Below are 20,213 nucleotides of genomic sequence, written 5' to 3'. Positions count from 1 at the left end.
TCACATCATGTTTCCCCTGGTCACGGCTGCAAGCTGGGATGAATGAATGGGCCCCCTTCCTTTTCAGTTTCCATAAGGACCTGTGTGTGTGTGTGTGTGTGTGTGTGTGTGTGTGTGTGTGTGCGTGTGCGTGTGCGTGTGCGTGTGCGTGTGCGTGTGTGTGTGTGTGTGTGTGTGTGTGCAATGCATGTTTTGCTATGGTCTTATGCTTAATATTAAACTTATAGAGGAAAACAATGCGGTAAAAGGTATTTATTGACACTGACCAAAACATATACAAATATTTCTGAAGGACAAGATGAGAACATTTCCTGGTTTATTTTCTCACAAAGATCCACAGTGCTCTAGAAGCAACAAGGGCCACTTGTTCCTCTGTAGGAAAGCCCAGGTAGGCAACAAATTTCACCAAGAGCTAGCCATTCTGTCCTGAAGAACTGTAGGGGCGAGTTCTTTGCAGTGAGTGGTAGTCCTTGGCCAGCTCTCCCTTGGAGTTTCACTATTTACAGCAAAAAGGACTGGAAGGAGCCTCTGGGTTGGGCTAGCAGATGCTGCTGATAGAGACTCAGAACCCATCAGCATCAGAACAAGAAAGTGAGCCACAGAGCGAATGGCTCAGGTCCCAAACATGTCCAGACTGTGTTCCAGCACAGCGCCTGCCCGGTCAGAACACATTCTTAGACAGGACACATGGGTTGCCTGGTGAGGGTGACAGCGCGCCAACTCTGAAGCCCCAGACAGTCATACACAAGAGCAAAGGAAGAAAAGCCCTCTCCCGTATCGACCTCTGCCTTTGCGGTTGTGGGGCCACTGTCCATGGACAACTGCTGTGACAGCGGGTTCACCCCTGGCAAAGATCATTCCCTAAATCCAAATGGCTTCGTCTTTAGCTTCAACGGCACTTCACACTCCAGGTGAACGGCTACAAAGTGCAATATGGAACTTCAAGGTCAAAACATCTTTCTCATGTCCTTCGGCTTACTCAAGGTAAGTTTCTCCTCTGGAAACTTGAAAGTGTGTGAGACAAGTTAAAAGATGCTACACGCAGAGCTGTTTTTCAATAATTTAATAATTAGGCTCATGCCCGAAAGAATGAACTTGCATGAAATATTAAATGTTCTTCTGAAAGCAGTTTGGGCCCAGACAGTCACACGCACACGGACTGGGACCCAGGGAAGGTTCTCCCCAAAGCGCCAGTGTTTTTGTTGTTTGCTTGGAAGAAGTAAATGAGCACATAATCAGAGGTAAACGATGTTTTCTTCAGCTCCATCTCCAGCATCCCCACCGTGCCTGGCCACCATGGGGACCGTTAGTTTCGCTTCTGTTGTGGGCGTCTGTGGCTGAGGGCCGTGTTGACTTGTGTCCTGGGGGTCCGGGGATTCACTCTGGAAGGAGTTGAAATCTGCAACAGAAGGACATCATAGGTTACAGGAGACTCCACTCGGGATCCGCAAGGCAGATGATGCTTTGCCTCAGAATCAGGAAATACAGTGGCTTCATGGTCAGCCAGAGAGAAAATGCCCAAGCCCCCGAAGAGAGGAACACAGTGGCTATCTAATGACGTCATCAGAATTCACCTGTGGGCATGAACATCTCCTTCGAGTAAAAATAACCTCCATGGAACATGCTTAAGGAACTGGCAGGGGCAGGAGGAGTGCTCCCCTTCATCACTGCCACCAGAGAAAGGGGTTCCACTTGATTTTGGAAGTCAGGTCTTGAAAATGAAGATAGCCTTCTATGGGTCATAACCATACATGCATCTGTACCGCATCTTCCTTCAGAATACCCCAAGTCAAGAACTGGTCTCAGGCTGTGTGGCACAGTACACATATTTAATCCCAGCACTTGGGAGGCAGAGGCAGGTGGATCTCTATGAGTTCAAAGCCAGCCTGGTCTACAGAGCGAGTTCCAGGACAACCATGGCTACACAGAGAAACCCTGTCTCAAAAAAAAAAGAAAAAAAAAAAGTCCTCAAGATTTCATCTATCTGGGGCTTAAATAGTGTGGACAAGGGGTGGGGAAGGGGTGTTGAAGAATGAAGATGTTCTGTCCTCCCACTACGCATGTGCATTAATGCTACACAAAGGACTTTGCAAGCGCAGCTAGGCTTTCTGGGAAAATCTTGCCAACAGTGACTGTAGCTGGGCTTGCAGCTTTTTTTTTTCTTTCTCTCTGGTTGCCTAGCAACAGCGGGCACCTTCTCCCCTTTTCTGATAGAAGCTTCTATATTGTGCTTTAAAGGGGGAGGTGAAGGGGTGCTTTGATATGAAGGAAGAATCATACTTTCTACAGATCATTTCTATGGCATGTCTTCCAATAACCAACCTCCTAGAGGTGTGGCAATATAGCAGAATTACAGGTGAGCGCCTTCGCCTTAAAGCCAGAGGCAAAGAGGCATAAACGCTGCAACAGAGAGCCAGGGTGGGTCACCCTGAGGCCCACCCATTCCTCTTTCAGTCATCCAAAGGAAACCATGATCTTTGCTACATTTTATCCCAAGCCACCATTATTCAGACAGATAGCACACCTGTCTCCATTCTGTGACAGACAGAGATGCTCCTAACCTTCCCCTCCAGACAGGGATCTTTGGCTGCTAGGGAACGTAGTATGCAAGTCTTGGTAAAAAATGAAGGGCAGAATGTCCCCACAGGGCTCCATCTTTTTGCTACCCCCCAGGTCTTTCTTTTGACCAACAGGAGGTGGGGGGGGCTCATGGGGAGCTGTAGCCAGGGCTGGAGGAAGTAGAGTCAGATACCTGGTAAAGCAACGGCCGAGCCTTGTGACCCTGAAGAAAAGGAAGACCCTGAGGGCAGGCTGAGGAGGTGAGGTTGCCTGCGTGCTTCGGCTTGCTCAAAGGCACAGGGCAAGAATAACTCCTTTCCCCTTCTTCTCCTTGATCCCAGGCCAACCAAGGATGGCCATGACCTTCCCAGTCTCCCGTTCCTACTTTCTGAGTTACGGAATTACAGATGTGTGCCACCATGCTCAGTTTATGTGGGGCCGTGGATCAACTCATGGTGCCATAAGTACATGCTAGGCAATCATCCTACCATGCTAGGCATCACCAACCCGTGAGGAAAACTTCCTCTTACACTGGGGGAATTAAGTCTTATTTCTCAAATACAAGGAATGTGTTAGCCGCAGGGCATTGAAGATGGTTCTGAATGACAGCCGCCACATCTGTACCTTCTCGCCACCAACTTGAAAATTGTGCCAAGTCTTTTACCTTCACCGTCTCTTTACAGCTCAAAATGTAATCCACAGTTTACACGTCGGGAAACTAAGGCTCAGGCCAGTTCAAGTTTTTGCCCAGTATCACACAGCTAGAAGGATCCCAGACCTCTCAACTTAGAGGATTGTGGCTGCATAAAGCCACCTTCCTCCTCAGTCCAGAGTCTCATGATCTTACTTCTCTCAATGTGCTAGAAGCAACTTGCCCAGATTTCTCAGGTTACAAGATCCTACACGTTTACCATTTTCTCTCCACTCACCTTCCTAAAAGACAGCAAAGCAAAAGATGTGCTGAGCCTCCCTCAACCAACACGGCAGTAATTACAGACCTAGCATCCTCCCCCACACAATCAGACAAACACGAATATCCCAAGCAATGATTTCACCGACAGGGCAAGACTACAAATCAATCCAAAATGCTTCCCCATCCTGTTTTACCACATTGAGACACAGGGTATGCCTGTCTGTGGACAAGATGATGTTCACACGATCTTAATTCCTCTCCCTAGCTGCTGGAATGGCTGAGGTTGACACCAAAGAACTTCAAAAGAAAAGAGCAATCTCCACACTTTCATCCAGCAAATACCGGCAGTTTGAGTAGGTCACCCATGCTGCAGCAATGGCGGGACCAGCCAGGACACATAGACCATTATACTGAGAATGAAGAAAAAAAAAAATCACCCATTGAAAGAGGTGGTCGGGAGCTGATGGCTGAAATCTGACAGTTCTGGCCACACTCTCATAATCCATGATGCTTCCTTCCACTGGATTGAAGCAGAATCCAAAATGCTCAGGGGCCTGACAGTCTGGGATGTGCCAGTAACGGCTTCAAGAGAAAGCCAAAAAGCAAAGCAGAGAACCAAGCGTCTATCAGAAAGAATTCTCGACTATCTTTAAATGATTGGTCCCAGCTCCAGAAGACAGAGACCAAATAATGATGGTGGCCTATGGGAGTCCATGTGAGTGCGCGCGCGCGCGCGCGCGCGCGCACAAACTTATAGTAGAGAGTAGGGTTTTAATCAGAACATTTTGGAACAAGGACGAAAACAAGAGAACACTATTTCTACCAGGACCTTGGGCCCTGAGGTGGCAGGCCCACACTGCAGTCCCAGATGGATGCCATGTGGTCACGCATCACCCCAAAGGGGAACTCAATTTCCTTCTCCGTGTTCCTTCTCCATTTCTACCTGAACTATGTAAGCAAGGTCAGGCAGTCTGACTTTGAAATAGAAGCCATTCTGCGATTTCTGATTTTATGACTCCATTTCTACCCCGAGAGAACTCTAGCAGAGCAATTGTGTATTTCTGAAAGCCAGCCACCTTGTCCACATTTTTTTACTCCAAAGAATATGGTCCTCATATAGAACCTGAAACTGAAAGTACATTTCTTCAAATGGAAACCTCTCTGATTCAGAAAGCAGAATTCTCAGAGAGCTAAAATGAATTACCCAATTTCATTTGTGATCAAAAGGCCTGAGAGTTGATGAAAAGAAAAATAGATCTTCCTTATTTTTGATAAGTAAAGAAACATTAATGGAATCAGAATCTGGTGGACTGAAAGGCTGACACAATTTCAAATTGCAACACTATCCCTTTGACATAAATAATTTGAACCTTACCACATCTCTGGAAACAGAACAGAGTGCAGATTATTAAGGCTAAAATAGGGGCAAATAAGCCGAAACACATTTAAATACCCCAAAGTCTGGCTGAAGCAAATGGAAAAGCAGAGGCTTGGTTCGGGGCCTCTGCTGCTACATAACTAAGCTACTGGTCACACAGTAAAAATTTAACTCCCTTCCCCCACCCCTCAAAAACATCTCCACAGCCACATTATGAAGGCTGCTGTGGGTCCAGGCCGGCCTCCGCATGCAGCTTTAAAAGTGAGAGCTGTTCTCAGTTTGGCTGGCACCTCTTCTGCTTATAGACATGTGATGCAGCCCAGAAAACGCCCTCGTTGTTAAGAGACGTGCATGTGCGGAGCACTCATACCCCAAGAGGATCCCCTAACTCTGAGCTTCAGCCCTCAGTGACAACCTGCTGCTGACACTGATCTTTATTGTTTTCATTCATTCCTCTGTTCCCTAACGCTGGGATTTCTAACAAACACTGAAGACATTCAGCCTTCCCATGTTTCACCATGACTATTCTTTTGAGCCAACTTGATCATTCACTGTTATCATGACCAGACTATGCATGGTTTAGAAAACATAACTGTGTTATATTTAAGATGAACAAAGTGATTTCCAAACTGTGAAGTAAACAAAATCTACACTAGGAGGTGAAACGTTGCCTTGGGCAAGTCACAAAGGATTGGGCCGAAATCATGAAATCCCCTTACATTTCTGCTTGGGTTCAATGATTTCACAAACAACGTTCCAGATGTACAACAACATGAAGGAATGCATAATGCAATCAAATCAAACTTGAAGTTGCATTTAAGTGAATGTTTATACGGTAGTCATCATTTTTCCATTCGTCTGTCTGTCTTCATCTTTCTCAACAATGCACAATTGAACAGAGCACTCACACTGTCCTTAAAGGGCGGGGAAACCTACTGGCAACATCCACAGCTACTATCTACACTTGACCTCTGCTCTTGTGACCAACAAACGTAAGAGTTACTTGCCATAAAGATCAGGGGTATGGCAAGTAGGAAAAGGCTCTGAATCTGAAAATGTTTAGTTAACATAGTCTTTGCCTTTTCCTGAATTTTCTGAATACAAAAACATTTTATTTACATATTTATTTTCCTGTGTGTGTGTGTGTGTGTGTGTGTGTGTGTGTGTGTGTGTGTGTGTTTCAGATAGAGTCTCACTATGTAGTCCAGACTGGCCTTGAACTCATGATCCTCTTTCTCCTACTCCCCAAATGCTGGGATTACAAGTGTATGCTGCCACATCCTGCAGGAAAAGGCACTTGCAATCATGACCATTTTGAAATAATAGTTTTATTTAACATTAAGAACACTATAACGTTTATCATGGGCAGCAGTGCCAAGGTCTAAACTGAACCCAACCGTACATCAACGGCCAAGGACCCAGAAGCCCAGGGATGCACAAAGCATGTTTAGTCTACTGTGGAGGTCGCCGATGACGCATTGTTCAGCCCCTTCCGTGTCTTATCCCACAGAACAGAACTCCAAGTCTTCTGAGCCCTGGCTCCGCTCCTGTTTATTTTAACCAAGCCTTCTGAGTACTCATATGTCTTACTACTACTATGTCCCTAGTGCGCGTCCCCAAACTCAAAATTCAGACTTTCCTAGAATAACTTGTTCTCCAAGAAACGATTTTATCATTAATGTTCCAATTCTGCAAAATAATTTGTATTCCCATTTAGTCACTGATTCATGCTTACACTCTGAAACATTTAAAAAATCATTTCCTGATGGCATTACTGGCAATCATTATTTTTTCTCAGGAGCATTAATGCACAACATTTTCCCTCTAATGGAAAACATTTATTGTGCAGAGCTTGAGGTATCTTCAGAGCAAAGGAAAATTGGTCTCTGTCCCTAATTTCTCTCAATTCGATTTTCCATAGTGAGCCACAAAACAGACAGTGAGCTTCTGATGTAAAAAGCAATCTAGAGTTGATAGCTGAAACAAACAAATTCTAAATTATCACTGTGACTCTTTTTTTTATTCCTTATGTGTCAATACTGCACGAGAGAGAGAGAGAGAGAGAGAGAGAGAGAGAGAGAGAGAGAGAGAATGTATGTAGTATGTGCATGTTCAAATAAAGTAAATTGGTTGACAACTGTTCTCAACATTGTGACAGAGAACTGGACTTTGGCAGTATTTAATACACTTGAAACGGTTGACATTGGAGATGTACTCAGTGCCAAAAGCAACAAAAGCATGGAAGAAATCAGTACCATGTAGACGAAACTGTGCTCACAAAAGGCACGGCACAGCGTGGCACAACATGGCAATCTGCTGTCGGAACCTGAGTCTGCTCCTCCGTGTGTCTTTCTCCAAAGAAGGTGACCACCAATTAGTGGCCACAACCTTGACTTGGTCAAGTCCCACAAGGATTATTCCTCACCATACTCTTGGGAAGCATCTCAAAGTATGTATCTCTAGATAAAACACCTTTAGGTATTCATGATAAAAAGAAACCGGCGGTTGATGAAACCCCAGGTTACCTCAAGCACATGAACTGACAGGGTTCTTAGGACTGGAATGGGCTCACACCTGCCATGTGTCACACACAAATGCCTCAGAGGAACACTAGTACCAGGCATTTCCCAACTCAGGCAGCCTCTTCTCACAGTGTCCCCAACAGTATTTTCTTCCATGAAATAAATGCAGGCCAGGGGCACTAGAGAATTACAAATTCATAATAGACTATACAAGAAAACAAACGAGCAGGATGCCAGAACAAATCTAGGATGGAAGGGTGGAAGTAGGTAAAGTCTTCTAAAATCCAGAAGCCCAGAGCCATGGTGAAGCAAGGCCAAGCTCATTAGCAGCTGCTAAAACTGTGAAGAGAAAAGCTAGCGGGGAAACTCCAGAACGGCTAGCGAGATGATGCTGGCAGCTGGACCAGGGCTCAGTCTCCATCCGAATCAAGAGCTCAGAAGCAGACCCTCTGCGTCCCATGATGGGATGCGAAGGAAATGCACCGCCCCATCTATGGAGCTGCTCTCATGTCAGAGAGAAGCCTGCGTTCCGTCAAAAGCCTATGCCCGGCTATAGGAACTACAGCTGCAGAATTCATAAAATGGCACTGTGGGGATATAATCAGCAAGATCAGGAATGGGGAAGGTTTTTTTTTTTTCCCAGAAAAATTCAACCTGGCTTTTTCAACAAAGAAATTGAATGTTTAAAATGTGCATTAAAAGAGAGGCAAGAGGACTTTACAGTAAAATAGTCTTAAGGAATGTGCCAACTGCAGGCTATATATGAAATTATTTGGACTCTACTTTTACAAAACAGTCATTGAGGGCATGTATAAGACAATCATAGTCAATCACTTACTGACAGCTTGATTTTAGGTAACAATTGTTAATATTGTTTTAGGTGCAATAATGACATTATAAAGATGAAAAACAGAGTTCTTTCGGAAAACGATAATGAAATATTTTTCCAATGCAATGATAGGCTGTCCTGGATATGCTTAAGCTAACTCAACGTGAGAGAGAAAAGGGACTAGACCCAAGAGTGGCAGTGGGTTGGAAACAGTTAAAATTGGCTGTGGGTAGATGGAATTCGTCAAATGGCTTTTGTATATGTTTGAAAATTGCCATGACTACTTCAAAAAGTCAATAGCCTTTCATATGTTTGGATCATAATATTATAAGAGATTCTCTGTTGTTCCAACAATGTAGCTTCTATATGTCTGATATAAAAGGGACACTGTGGTGGTGAATTAGGAGCCTCGCCTGGATACAAGCATACTTCCATCACTTTTAGTGTGCCAGGGTGACAAGTCATTGGCAAGGTTATGTATGGGTTTCCATGTACTTTAGAAAGCTATACAAAATCACCCATAAAATGAATAAGGTTAATTTGCATTTATATTTCCCTATAAAAACTGATGCTGATTCCAAAATGGCCTTTGTTCTTGCCTAGAAATCCAATAACATCTCTTAGGTGAACTCTAATTCAGAAAGCATCTGATTTGATATCCTGGGTCTGTTCATCCTTAGCAATGAATTGGTAAGGTTCTTTTGGAGTCTGGATTTCCAATCTTTGCTCTTTCTGAGTTGAGTTCATTTGAAACTAACACACTTAAGACACAGGAAATAAAAGTAGTTCATCTAGTCTGACAATATCAAAGTAAATCTCTAGTTATATGAAGAACATGTCAATATATTGTCAGATGGGTGAATGTATTTTTGAGTATCTGGTTCAAAAATTCTATTTACCTTGATCAGACTCACCAGAAAAACATGAATTTGGAATTCTTATGATTTTATTGGGGAGAAGATTAATAAGATGCAGGGTAGGGGTCTGGAGAATGGGGAAGAGGGAAGATTAGGAGCCAAGCATGATGACATAGATATGAAAATGTCATAATGAAGCTCATTACCTTGTACGCATCCTTAAAAATGGAGAGGTAATGACTATTAGTCAGTAGCACTTGTGTGTGTGTGTGTGTGTGTGTGTTGAACTAGGGACAGAGATATAAAAACAGACACAAAAATAAAGCTGCATTTGCAACCCGGAAGTTACTGATCCTATATAGGAAAGAGCATGGTTTTGAAGACAGGTCCAAGAGTCCATGGTATTGATGTCAGGGGCTCTCAGAGCAAAGAGTTGATCATCTAAAAGCAAATTAGAGAGTATAAACTAGGAAAAACAACTTAAAAATGGAAACGGTTAGTCTGGTCATCTTAGCAGAATCACAGTGTAAGGAAAGGGAGGGCAGAGCCGCAGGTGGGGATCTGGCCCAGTGGCAGACCCTTGTCAATGTGCACAAGAAAGGTAGAATTACTCTGAAGGCCTTCTCCCATTAAGTCACTAATATGATTTGATCTCAGATAAGCATTGTGATGCCTAGTCAGAACCTCCATCCACTCATAGGTGAGTGGAACTTAGGTATCTGAAGTCACAGCAACACTCAACTTGCCCCCCACAACAACACATGGGATAATGTTCACTAACAGAGCACACACCCATTTATCTACTCAAATTACAGGTTGTCACACACATAAAATAGGCTGTAAATTATTAGCAATCCTAGACTATCAAGCTCTTCTATCCATGGGGAGAAAAAGTCAGAAAACAAGAAAAGGAGAGAATTGTTACTTTGAAGAACAATTAACTTATAATGACATACATCAAACTTCAGTAGGATCTCTGTTTTCCTACCACAACATTTGGGCTGCTTCTCAAAACAGATGCAGGGACAAAATGTTCTTAAACTGAAAATCTTCTCAGGTTTCTTACAAAACTAACCTTTTATATTTTTCATTATAAAATGATGGAGGAGGTTCGACTTTCTGTTTATTTTTTTTATGGGATTTCAAGGTGATATATGAATGTAAACAGCAGGCTTGTGGAAAACCACTGAATAACAAAATCAACATAAAATATTGAGTTCTTATCCATGCCAGACACAGTTCTACATTCTTTGCACATGTTTCTCAATCAGTTCAATTGTCATAATCCAAAATGGCAGTTCTCATGTGAACTTCCACTAAGGTAAACCCAGAGACCAATCTAACACAGAAGGCTGAAGAAAACATCCAAAAACCGTGATTGCCATCCTCGGGAGGAACACTGATTAGGCATTCCAAGTATAATGCTAGATTCTATTAAACAGTAACATTGAGGAGTATTTCTCAGAAATTAAAATAATAATAACTGAATTGAAAAACATTAATGGCGGCTAGGGAGATGGTTCAGTGAGTAATGTGTATGCTGCACAAACCTTCCAGCCTAAGTTCAGATCACGAGAACCCATGTGAAAGCCAGACACAGACGTATACATGTGCACAATCCTAGTGTTCTTAGGGACATATGGGAGGCAAAGACAGGCAAACCCTGAAAGCTTTCCGGCCAGGTAACCTGGTGTGCACAGCAGTGAAAACAAGAGAGATCCTGTGTTAAACAAGGTAAACAGTGGTGCTCAACCCCAGAAGTCGTCCTCTGGCCTCCTCACACATACTATGGCATGCATGTGGGCTTGCATGCACACATGCACACACCATATACACACATGCAAAAAATGTTTTTAAAAGTCATTGGAATAATAGGAGAGTTAAATATAAAGATATATGAAAAAATAGAAAAGGGAGCGAAAAAATAAAAAAGAGAATTGGAGAAATCCAACTTCCACTGAGAAGCATTTCCATGATGTAAGTAAAGAGAAACAGTATTTTTAAAAAAGAAGATGAAAAGAAAAAGACTATTTCCCAGAACAGAAGGAAATATGTCTCTGGGTGAAAAGGGTGCAATGAATAACTCATAAAAATTATTTCAGCAGATGATCTTACAGACAGGCATCATAAACTTTAGATGAGCGAGGACAGAAGATGGTTCTAACAGCCTCCAGAGTGAAGCAGGTCACAAAGGAAGAATCAGGACCCAGACAGGTCAAACTTCTCAGCAGGAATCAGAGAAAGCAGAAAAACAAATCTTTCAAAATTCAAGGAGTTGTGATCCTGGGTAAACTGTAAAAAACTAAATGTCACACTGGTAAAAATAAATGAAATAAAATATTTCAATATCTCAGAAAATTTATTTTCATTACATCTTTTCTTAGGAAATACATCCCCCCTTCAAACAGTACCCCCCACACCAGCCCACATGCACTCACATATGCACACACACTCACATTCACACACACATTCACACATACATGCACACACACACATACATGCACACACTCACATGCTCACAATCACATACACATGCACACACATATACACACATGCATACATACTCACATGCACACACAGACTCACACATACATGCACACATACACACATGCACACACACTCACATGCACACACACTTGCAACACTCACACCCACTCTCATATGTACACACACGTGCACATACACACAAGCCTGTGCATGCTCTTATATCAGAAAGAAGGAAGCTGGGGCCTCAGTCCACAGGTCTCCACACAGGAGCATAAGTTATGAAAGGCCAAGCACGGGCTAGACAGAGCACAAGTCCATACTGGGGAGGAAGGACAAAGGAGCCAACTAGCAGAATTTCAGACAGACAGACAGACAGACAGAAAAGGAAGAAGGGAAGGAGGGAGGGAAGAAGAGAAAGGTCTCTTTCTGATCTTTAAAGTGTCCACATATAACTATAAAAAGATTTTCTTTGAAAACTGATTCTCTGAGCACAAAAATAGAGTGAGCCAACTTAAAAAAACTCCAAGAGTAGATCTTTTAGAACCTAGGAATTAAAAAGCAACAACACCGCCAGGCAGTGGTGATAACACAACTTTAGTCCCAGCACTCAGGAGGCAGAGGCGGATCTCTGTGAGTTCGAGGCCAGCCTGGTCTACAGAGCGAGATCAGGACAGCCACCAAAACTTCACAGAGAAATCCTGTCTTAGAGAAAAGAAAGAAGGAAGGACAGAGATAGAGAATGAGAAAAAAAGAAAACAAGAAACAAAACAAACAAACAAAAAGCAACACTACCATGAACAAAAGAATTCACAGAAGGTGGAGCCGGAAAAGCTACTGACTGTACAATGGTACTGTCTCTCACTTGTGACCAGACAGATGGGTGGAAGGAACGAGTCGCCATTGTTATACGTATTATGCCAGCAGAACCACAGCATCCTAATGATGCTAAGTCCTGCGGAGGACCAGAAGCACCACGAGTCCCAGACACAGGATGGCAATGGTCTACTGCACACCAAATGGAGAAAGCAAACAGTCCAGCAAAAGCTGAGGACCCCCTCCCACTCATGTGCATCATACTCTAAATAGACTCTCATTCACGTGCACAAGGAGTCAGACTAATGTCTAATGGTCATAATGAAAAAGCTGTTACTTTTTCATTACATAATGAAACATGTTACTTCCTTGTTAATAAGGAAATGAAGGCACTGGCCTTGTTCATCAGTGGGAAGAGCATGTATCCCACTCATGTATAAAGGCACACATTGAAGAGAAAAAGCAAACCTGGACATAAATGGTCACACAAGCAGGACCTACGCAGTGTAAAGAATCCTAACTATGGGAAACAATACTTCAACATTTACTTACAAACATAAAAACAAAATACATGCTTGACGTATGGGATATGGACGCAGATCCACGTCTAAGGAAAAGAGTAGAAACATCTCATAGAAATGATATCCACCAAAGTTAGGGTATTGGTTAGCTCTGAAGAAGACACTGACAGTGACCGCCGGGCACCCAGCCTTAGCAGTAAGTCGCCATTCCAGAAAAGAGACAGCCATCCGAAGCCCATGTGGCCAAGAGGTGTTAGCTGCTCATTGTGTGACCAGTCACTTCCTCTGCGTTTGCAATGTCTATGATTAAACCTCCTTTATTAATGAATCCATCAAACCCCACAGTAAAGAGCCGCTGTTGCAAGGTGAGGCTTATTTTTAATAACGGGAAATGCGCCAATGATATTTACGAAACCCCTGGAAATTTAAACATACAGCTGCCACATGTTGAGATGGAATTCTTGTCATTTTTTTCCCCATAGGTGTGGTGATGATTTTAAAAACATTTACTTCAAATATTTGTTTAGGGAAAGATTATGTACCTGAATACCTGAAAATATAAAGTCCCATGATGCCATTTTTTATTGTTCAAACTATAGGAAGCAGTACTATAATTGAGATTAAATTTTGTAAACTGGTATTTATATTTGACTTTCAGAAGTTACTCTGAAGTATTAAAGTGTGTTTGAAAGACACTATCTATGCTAAACTTATTAATCCATTCTTAAAGCATTCATTATAAATTGAAGATAACTCTGTGTTACATTTTATCTGCAACAATCATATGTGCAAATACTCATCATTTAAAACAGGGCCTTATTTAGTAGAGATATTTGTTGAAATGTTCAGGGCTTAATATGCACTTATGGAAAATTTACAATTTATTTTAAATACAGAGTTTAGGGAGGTGGGAATCTGGATGAAATGTGATTAGCATTGGTTTGTGAAGGTGAGTGATGGTATATGAGTACTTATTACACTCCTCTGTTAATTTTCTGTTTGTTTGCAACTGTCCATGACATATCCAGGTAGACAAGGAGTGTGTTCATTTTAAGATAAAACAAAACAACTGAATCCTGGAGTGCCTGGGAAGAGGGAAGGATAACTCAAGAAATGCCAGAAAAGTAACACATGGCTAGCTACAGGCAGTACCATCACGACGTCACTGGATCTTTCCATGGCTCCAGAGACCACGAGTTTCTAAGCACCACCACAACAGAGCAGGCTTTCTGGAAGCTGCCAGCAGCCTGACGCTACCCACGCTGAAAGAGTTATGCCTCTCGTTTTGCTGAGAGAAGAAGCATCATTTCCCCGGCAGCTGGATAAGGCAGGAAATCGACCCAGGAATTTTAATGCTGCACTTACCGCTTACTGGTTCAATAGAGGGGAATGAGCTGTGGCGGCGTCTCCAGCATACCAGACTCGGGGTTTTGCTTTCATCCCAAGGAGGCAAGCCATTTAATCAAACACACCCAAGCTAATTAGTTCTACCTGTTCTTCATAATTATGTTATTACCCCATTTTTAAAAGTGGAATACAGTTCTTTGTTTTCAATGCCTATGAATGAGGAGGGTTGGTTTGTTTTGCTTTGTGTTTTTTTTTTCTCCCCCTTGATTAACTACAAAATGATGAATGTTGAAGAATTTGCAGGCCCATTCTTTTTTGAAAAATTGGCATTTTTTTTTTTTTGGTTCAACGTAGTTTTGTTTTGTTTTCTAGTTTTTAATGAGAAACATTAACTTAGTGATTCTCATTTGTTTGAAATGACATTTGCTAAGAAGCCAAATCCTGAAATATCATTTCTAAGTACAGCCTTGAGTTTCTGTCACTCCAAAAGATTATAATTTAAAATGCACAATGTAATGTACAAAAAATGTGCATGGTTTGACCAAGAACTCACACCTTGTCTCTCTCTAAACCTGTTATCATAGTGAAGATCACTACATTTTCAAACATTAAAATTAAAATACTTCAGGAATTTGCATAATTGCAAAAATAGGAAGTTCATAGGAAAAAGGAAAATTAAGATTTTTTTAAAACTATTGAATCAGTAATCAAAAACAAGGCAGCCATTGTTGTGGGACACACCTGTAATCTTAACACTTGGGGGACAGAAGCAGAACCACCATAAGTTAAAGAATAGACTGTTCACATAGTGAGGAGAGACAGAGACAGAGAGAAGAGGGGAGAAGACAGGAGATGAGACGAGATGAGATGAAGGCAGGGGAGGAGAGGAGAGGGGAGGGGAAGGGAAAGAAAAGGGGTGGGGTGGAGAGGAGAGGGAGAGAGAGACAGAGACAGAGAGACAGAGAGAGAGAGAGGGAATATATGACTATCTCTTTGGAACCATCGCTCTAAAACAGAACTGACTGAAGACGATCTTGTAAACAAGCACAAATGAAAACACAGAGCTATCTGCTGTTATGTTTGTATTTCCTGACCCGTGACCCGAGACCAGAGCTGAAAGCCAGCTGCCGTCCTTTGCTTATCCAGGTGCCACAGATTCAAGGTTGTATTGTAACCTCCTCTTCTGACACAGATGTTTCTTTTAAAAACCACTCTTCTCGAGAAACAACATGCGTCTGGCCGTATAATTTAACTCCTTCCTAGGAAAAGCCCTGAGAGTGAGGGTGTTGCTCAGTAGCCTCAGGTCCCCCCTCAATGGCTGTAGTCCCAGCTGCTCGGCTGCTGACAGTGGCCTGTCACCTTGTAGAATAGCAAGACAGAAACACAGGTAAGTTGAATGGTTGAGGGATATATGATCACACAGTGTGAAGATGTGTCTCTGTTCTTCCTTGTCTGCCTAAGGCACCTTCTGATTGGTTTAATAAAGAGCCGAGTGGCCAATAGCTAGGCAGGAGAGGATAGGCGGGACTTCCAGGGAGAGAGGGGAACTCAGGGGAAGACTCTGAGAGGCAAAGGAATTCGCCAGGCAGATGTGGAGGAAGTTTAATGTACAGTATGGAAGAGAGGTAAAGAGCCACGTGGCAGAATGTAGATGAATATAAATGGGTTTATTTAAGTTTTAAGAACTAGTTGGGAACATGCCTAAGCTAAGGTCAAGCTTTCATCATTAATAAAAAGTCTCCGTGTCATTATTTGGGAGCTGGCGGTCCAAAGAAAGTCCAACTCCATTCAATAGATGGGGGCATCCTGCTGCTGGTTAGTGAATACTACTGTCTGCTGCACAGCATCCAACACTTTCTACAAAGGAATAGTTTCCAGGTGTGGTGGCAAAGATGGGTTTGGGGGGAAGAGAAGACATCTGAACTGAACCTCAAAAGTTCACCAAGATGTCAAGAGCCACATGGAAGGTCATTCCGATCATGTGGCTTTAGCCATCACAGGGGAGGAAATGCTAGATGTCATGAGGGAAGGCAGGCTTTGTAGAGCTTAGTGACTTCTGGTGATCAGGTCCCCTTTATGGTTCCACTTTAACCTGTGTTCCTGGCTTCCTTTCCCACACCCACCCTGACACAAGAGGCTCACTCCAGAGCAGGGTGAGGAAGGAGCACTGTTTTCCCAGTCTTTGCCTGACCTAGTGAACCTGCATTAGTCAGAGAAATCCGGGCCCCACTTAATGGACAAAGTATTTGTTTTGGGTCAGAAGGTAATTTAGAATGAAGATTGACTTGAGCATCCCATTCACTTACCTTTCTATAAACTCTGAGTTCCTACTCTGTGCCTTTTCCTGGACTGGGCACTATGAACTGAGGCAAACCGACCTGCTCTCAGTACCCTGGAAACTTAACAATGATGGGTACCTTCAAAAGCACTCCACGGGTTTAAGTTAAGCAGGTATCTACCCCAGTAGTAATTCTACCCCTCGGCATTCATTTGAGAGATGTAAAAACAATTCACAAAGTACCTAAAAACCAGAGGCAGGCCAGATGTAACCATCAACAGCTTCGTCTGTAAAACAAAGGAACCTGTCCCAGGCCCATGCGGCAACATGAAAACATCTCAAAAACAACACGAAGGGTGAAAACAAGCCAGACACAGAGAGGGACAGGCTGACTGATCCCATCACATTCTAGAAAAGCAAAATTAGCCTGTGGTGGCAGGAAGCAAAGCTGTAGTCACCGCTGGGCTGAGGCCTGATCGAAAAAGAGCCTAAGTGGGTTGATAGAAATGTTTTGTACCTTGACTGTCTTTCTATAATACTGTTTGAACAGTCGATTGGATGGCTAAGAATTTTACTAAATGTAAATTATACCTTGACATACTGATAAGCTGTCTAAAGCACCACAGTGTCTAGAAGGAACACAAGGGAACTCTGTGGAAGTGAATCGAAGTTTCTGCTTATTTCCACAGAGCCACACGAGAGAGGCTCCTGACCCCAGCTGAGGGTATCTGGACAGAACCATGGGAGAAAATGGCCCCGGGTATTTCTGGAAGAGGAGGAGGGGTGACGAGGTTGAAGTATAAGGCAGAGGGGACCTCATGGCAGAGGGAATGGATAACTCATAGGTACATCAGAAACGAACCAAAATACCATGACTGGACCATTGGGTAAAGAAGGTTGAAGGTTTGTGAGCCTGGGTGACGAGAGGCCGGATTCTGCCTTTAGGGCAAACATAGCTTCCTGTGCTTTCTCAGATGTGACCAACACACACAGAGGGCTTGAAGAAGTCCATAAGGCTGACCCAGACAAACCCTAAGAGGATAGGACACCAACCCCTGACGCATCCCCAGAATGGCCTGGCATGGGGTGTCGTAAATAAAGCGCCATCCGAAGCTCACTAGGCTTGGTATGGGTTTCAAAACACACCCCCTGTGGCAAATGATGCTGAGATGTGTCATTTGGATTTCAACTGTTCCCAAGGGAAGGGGGGTGCTGTGTCTGAAGGGTGTGCCACATGCAGGGAGTTGATTTCAACATCCAGTGACATCAGTATTTTCCAAAGGACGTCTCAAAAAAAAAAAAGAAGGTGCAGTGGTTATGGGCTTGGGAAGTGGCACTTTGGAGTTGTCACAGAGCATGTGAACACAGCAGAAGCATACAAAACCTTCCTGTCATCCCCTCAACGTTTCCCAATATTGTCATGGGAACTTAAAAAAAAATTCACGTAATACCTAATAACAGCCAGCCAGTCAGGTTGTGGAACATTATGAAAGGTGTAATGGCTTCACCCCAGTGGGACATAAGTGGCATTTCCCACCACCAGAGAGCATTGTGGGAGCGGGCCAGTGGCTCCAGTGGTGAGGTGGGCCTCCTCAGAACTCAGACCACTCTCACCACAAGAAGTAACAGCACCAGAGACGTTTATTGAATGCTACTAAATCCGAAGACTTTTTCATGCATTGCCTTATGGACTCCTTATACCACCCACAGAGAAGATGGTATCAGGAGCGTGAGAAATCTGAGACACACCAAATAATTTCAAACACTCGTTTAAAATTTCAGAGATAAGTGACTGAGTTGGAACCTGAACCCAGGCACGAGTCCCAGGGCCTGTGACGTAATCACTGTGACAATCTGCCACCTCCACTGCCCAATACAAGTCAAGTGCGCTCTCCCCCACACGTTCACTGGCTCACCCTTGCAAACCAGGGAGGCACCAAGAAATGCATCAACGTTTCACTACACAGAAAAGGGGCATCGGCTGATGCCTGCTCCAACCTGACCACAGACATGGGGCAGCACCCTCCACCCCTTGCTCATCTCTGGATGGCAGAGAAAAATCACACCCTTGCTCCCCTCCCGGGAACATGGCAAGTCTGATTAACGTTCTTCAACATTCTAGCCCCAAATGCACAGACTCCTTAGTTAAGTTTCAACTACTGCTTTTTTTTCCAGGCTAGTGTTGATGAAGCCATTTAATCAAAGCCTCTGTAAGACACTTGTGAAATTTTCCTGAACCATATCCATCACCAGGTTAACCAACAATCTCACTGAAAAAAACTGAAAATAACCATCCCAGAAGCAGTCTGTCTGTCTAATAGGATAGGAATTTTATGGCAAGCACACCTTGATTTCTGAAAACAAGAATCTCGCCGTGGCCACACCCTATCAGTAGGGTAATGATCCCATCCTATCAAGAGGGTAATGAGATGGTTACTGGGTCTTTTAAGCTGTAGGGAGAGACTGAATCTGGCAGATCCATCTATCGTATCTCCTTATCCAAATGTCTACATCTGTCATCTGACACATATGAAGAGGAAATATTTTAATTTACTGGCAGGAACATTTGAAATAGATAATCCTTCTATATTTTACCAAGAATCATAGAAACCACCACAGTGCAATAACTTCTACTTAAAACTTGCTATTTAATTGTTGTTATTATTATTGGATATGTGCGCACACCTGATATCAAGGGGAAAGATACATACCACAGCACATGTGTGGAGGTCTGAGGACATTTGTAAAGTTTTTTTCTCTCTTCCCATCTTCATGTGTGATCCCTGGATCAAGCTCAGATCACCAGGCTTGCAAAAACAAGTGCTTTTAACCACTGAGCCATCTTGTCCACCCAAAGTGATGACTTTGAATGTGCATTTTCCCAGTAGTGTTTGTCCCAGCTCAGACAACAGACATTTTGGGCTTTTCCTCCTTGTCCATTAAAGTAACCGACTCAAAGCTAGCTCAGAACAGAGGAGCTGCCAGAAATTAAATCTGAGTTTACCTCAGACTGAGCATCGGGTATGTTTAAAAACAGGCTGTAGAGATGGGTCAACAATTAACATTGTTCACTGCTCTTTCAGAGGACTGGAGTTTAGTTCCTAGCAGCCACACTAGGTGGCTCTGTGGGCACTGCACTCATAACACACACACACACACACACACACACACACACACACACACACACACACAGAGTCTTAGGGTTACTATTGCTGTGATGAAACACTATGACCATAAGCAACTTGGGGAGGACAGGGTTTATTTTGCTTACACGTCCACATCACAGTCCATTATCAAAGGAAATCAGGATAGAAACCACACTCAGGAGCTGACACAGACCACGGAGGGGTGCTACCGAATGCCTTGCTCCTCATGTCTTGTTTAGCCTGCTTACTCATAGCACCAAGGACCACCAACCCAGCGATGGCCCCACCCACCATAGGCTGGGCCCTCCCACTTTAATCAGTAATCAAGAAAAGTACACTCCAGGCTTGCTCACAGACCAGTCTTTTGGAAGCATTTTCTCACTTATGAGTTCCCTCTTCCCAGTGACTCTAGAACGTGTCAGGTCGATATAAAAAAAAAAAAACCCACATTTATCTATACACATAAGCAAATAATAAAATAAATCTTTAAAACCAAATATACAAACATAATCGTGTAGGTAGCAAGTGGCGTACCCTACAAAAATGGCTAAACAACCCTTTGT

The 20,213-nt window shown here is 43.2% G+C and overlaps 1 protein-coding gene across 3 annotated transcripts in view; it reads right to left on the bottom strand.

The window, feature by feature from the left end:
* Nucleotides 1-237: 237 nt before the first annotated feature.
* Nucleotides 238-20,213, bottom strand: part of Arhgef28 (Rho guanine nucleotide exchange factor 28) — a 300,696-nt gene continuing 280,720 nt past the window's right edge. For all 3 annotated transcript variants that reach the window (XM_028871698.2, XM_037209483.1, XM_028871699.2), the window contains one exon: nt 238-1,399. In XM_028871698.2, the coding sequence (XP_028727531.1) occupies nt 1,236-1,399 (164 nt within the window). In that variant the 3' untranslated portion in view covers nt 238-1,235. The remainder of the gene's footprint in view (nt 1,400-20,213) is intronic.

Source organism: Peromyscus leucopus, chromosome 11, assembly GCF_004664715.2.
Source record: "Peromyscus leucopus breed LL Stock chromosome 11, UCI_PerLeu_2.1, whole genome shotgun sequence".
NCBI classification, from domain to species: domain Eukaryota; kingdom Metazoa; phylum Chordata; class Mammalia; order Rodentia; family Cricetidae; genus Peromyscus; species Peromyscus leucopus.
The sequence above is the reverse complement of the archived record's forward strand: the minus strand, read 5'-3'. Positions and strand labels throughout refer to the sequence as shown.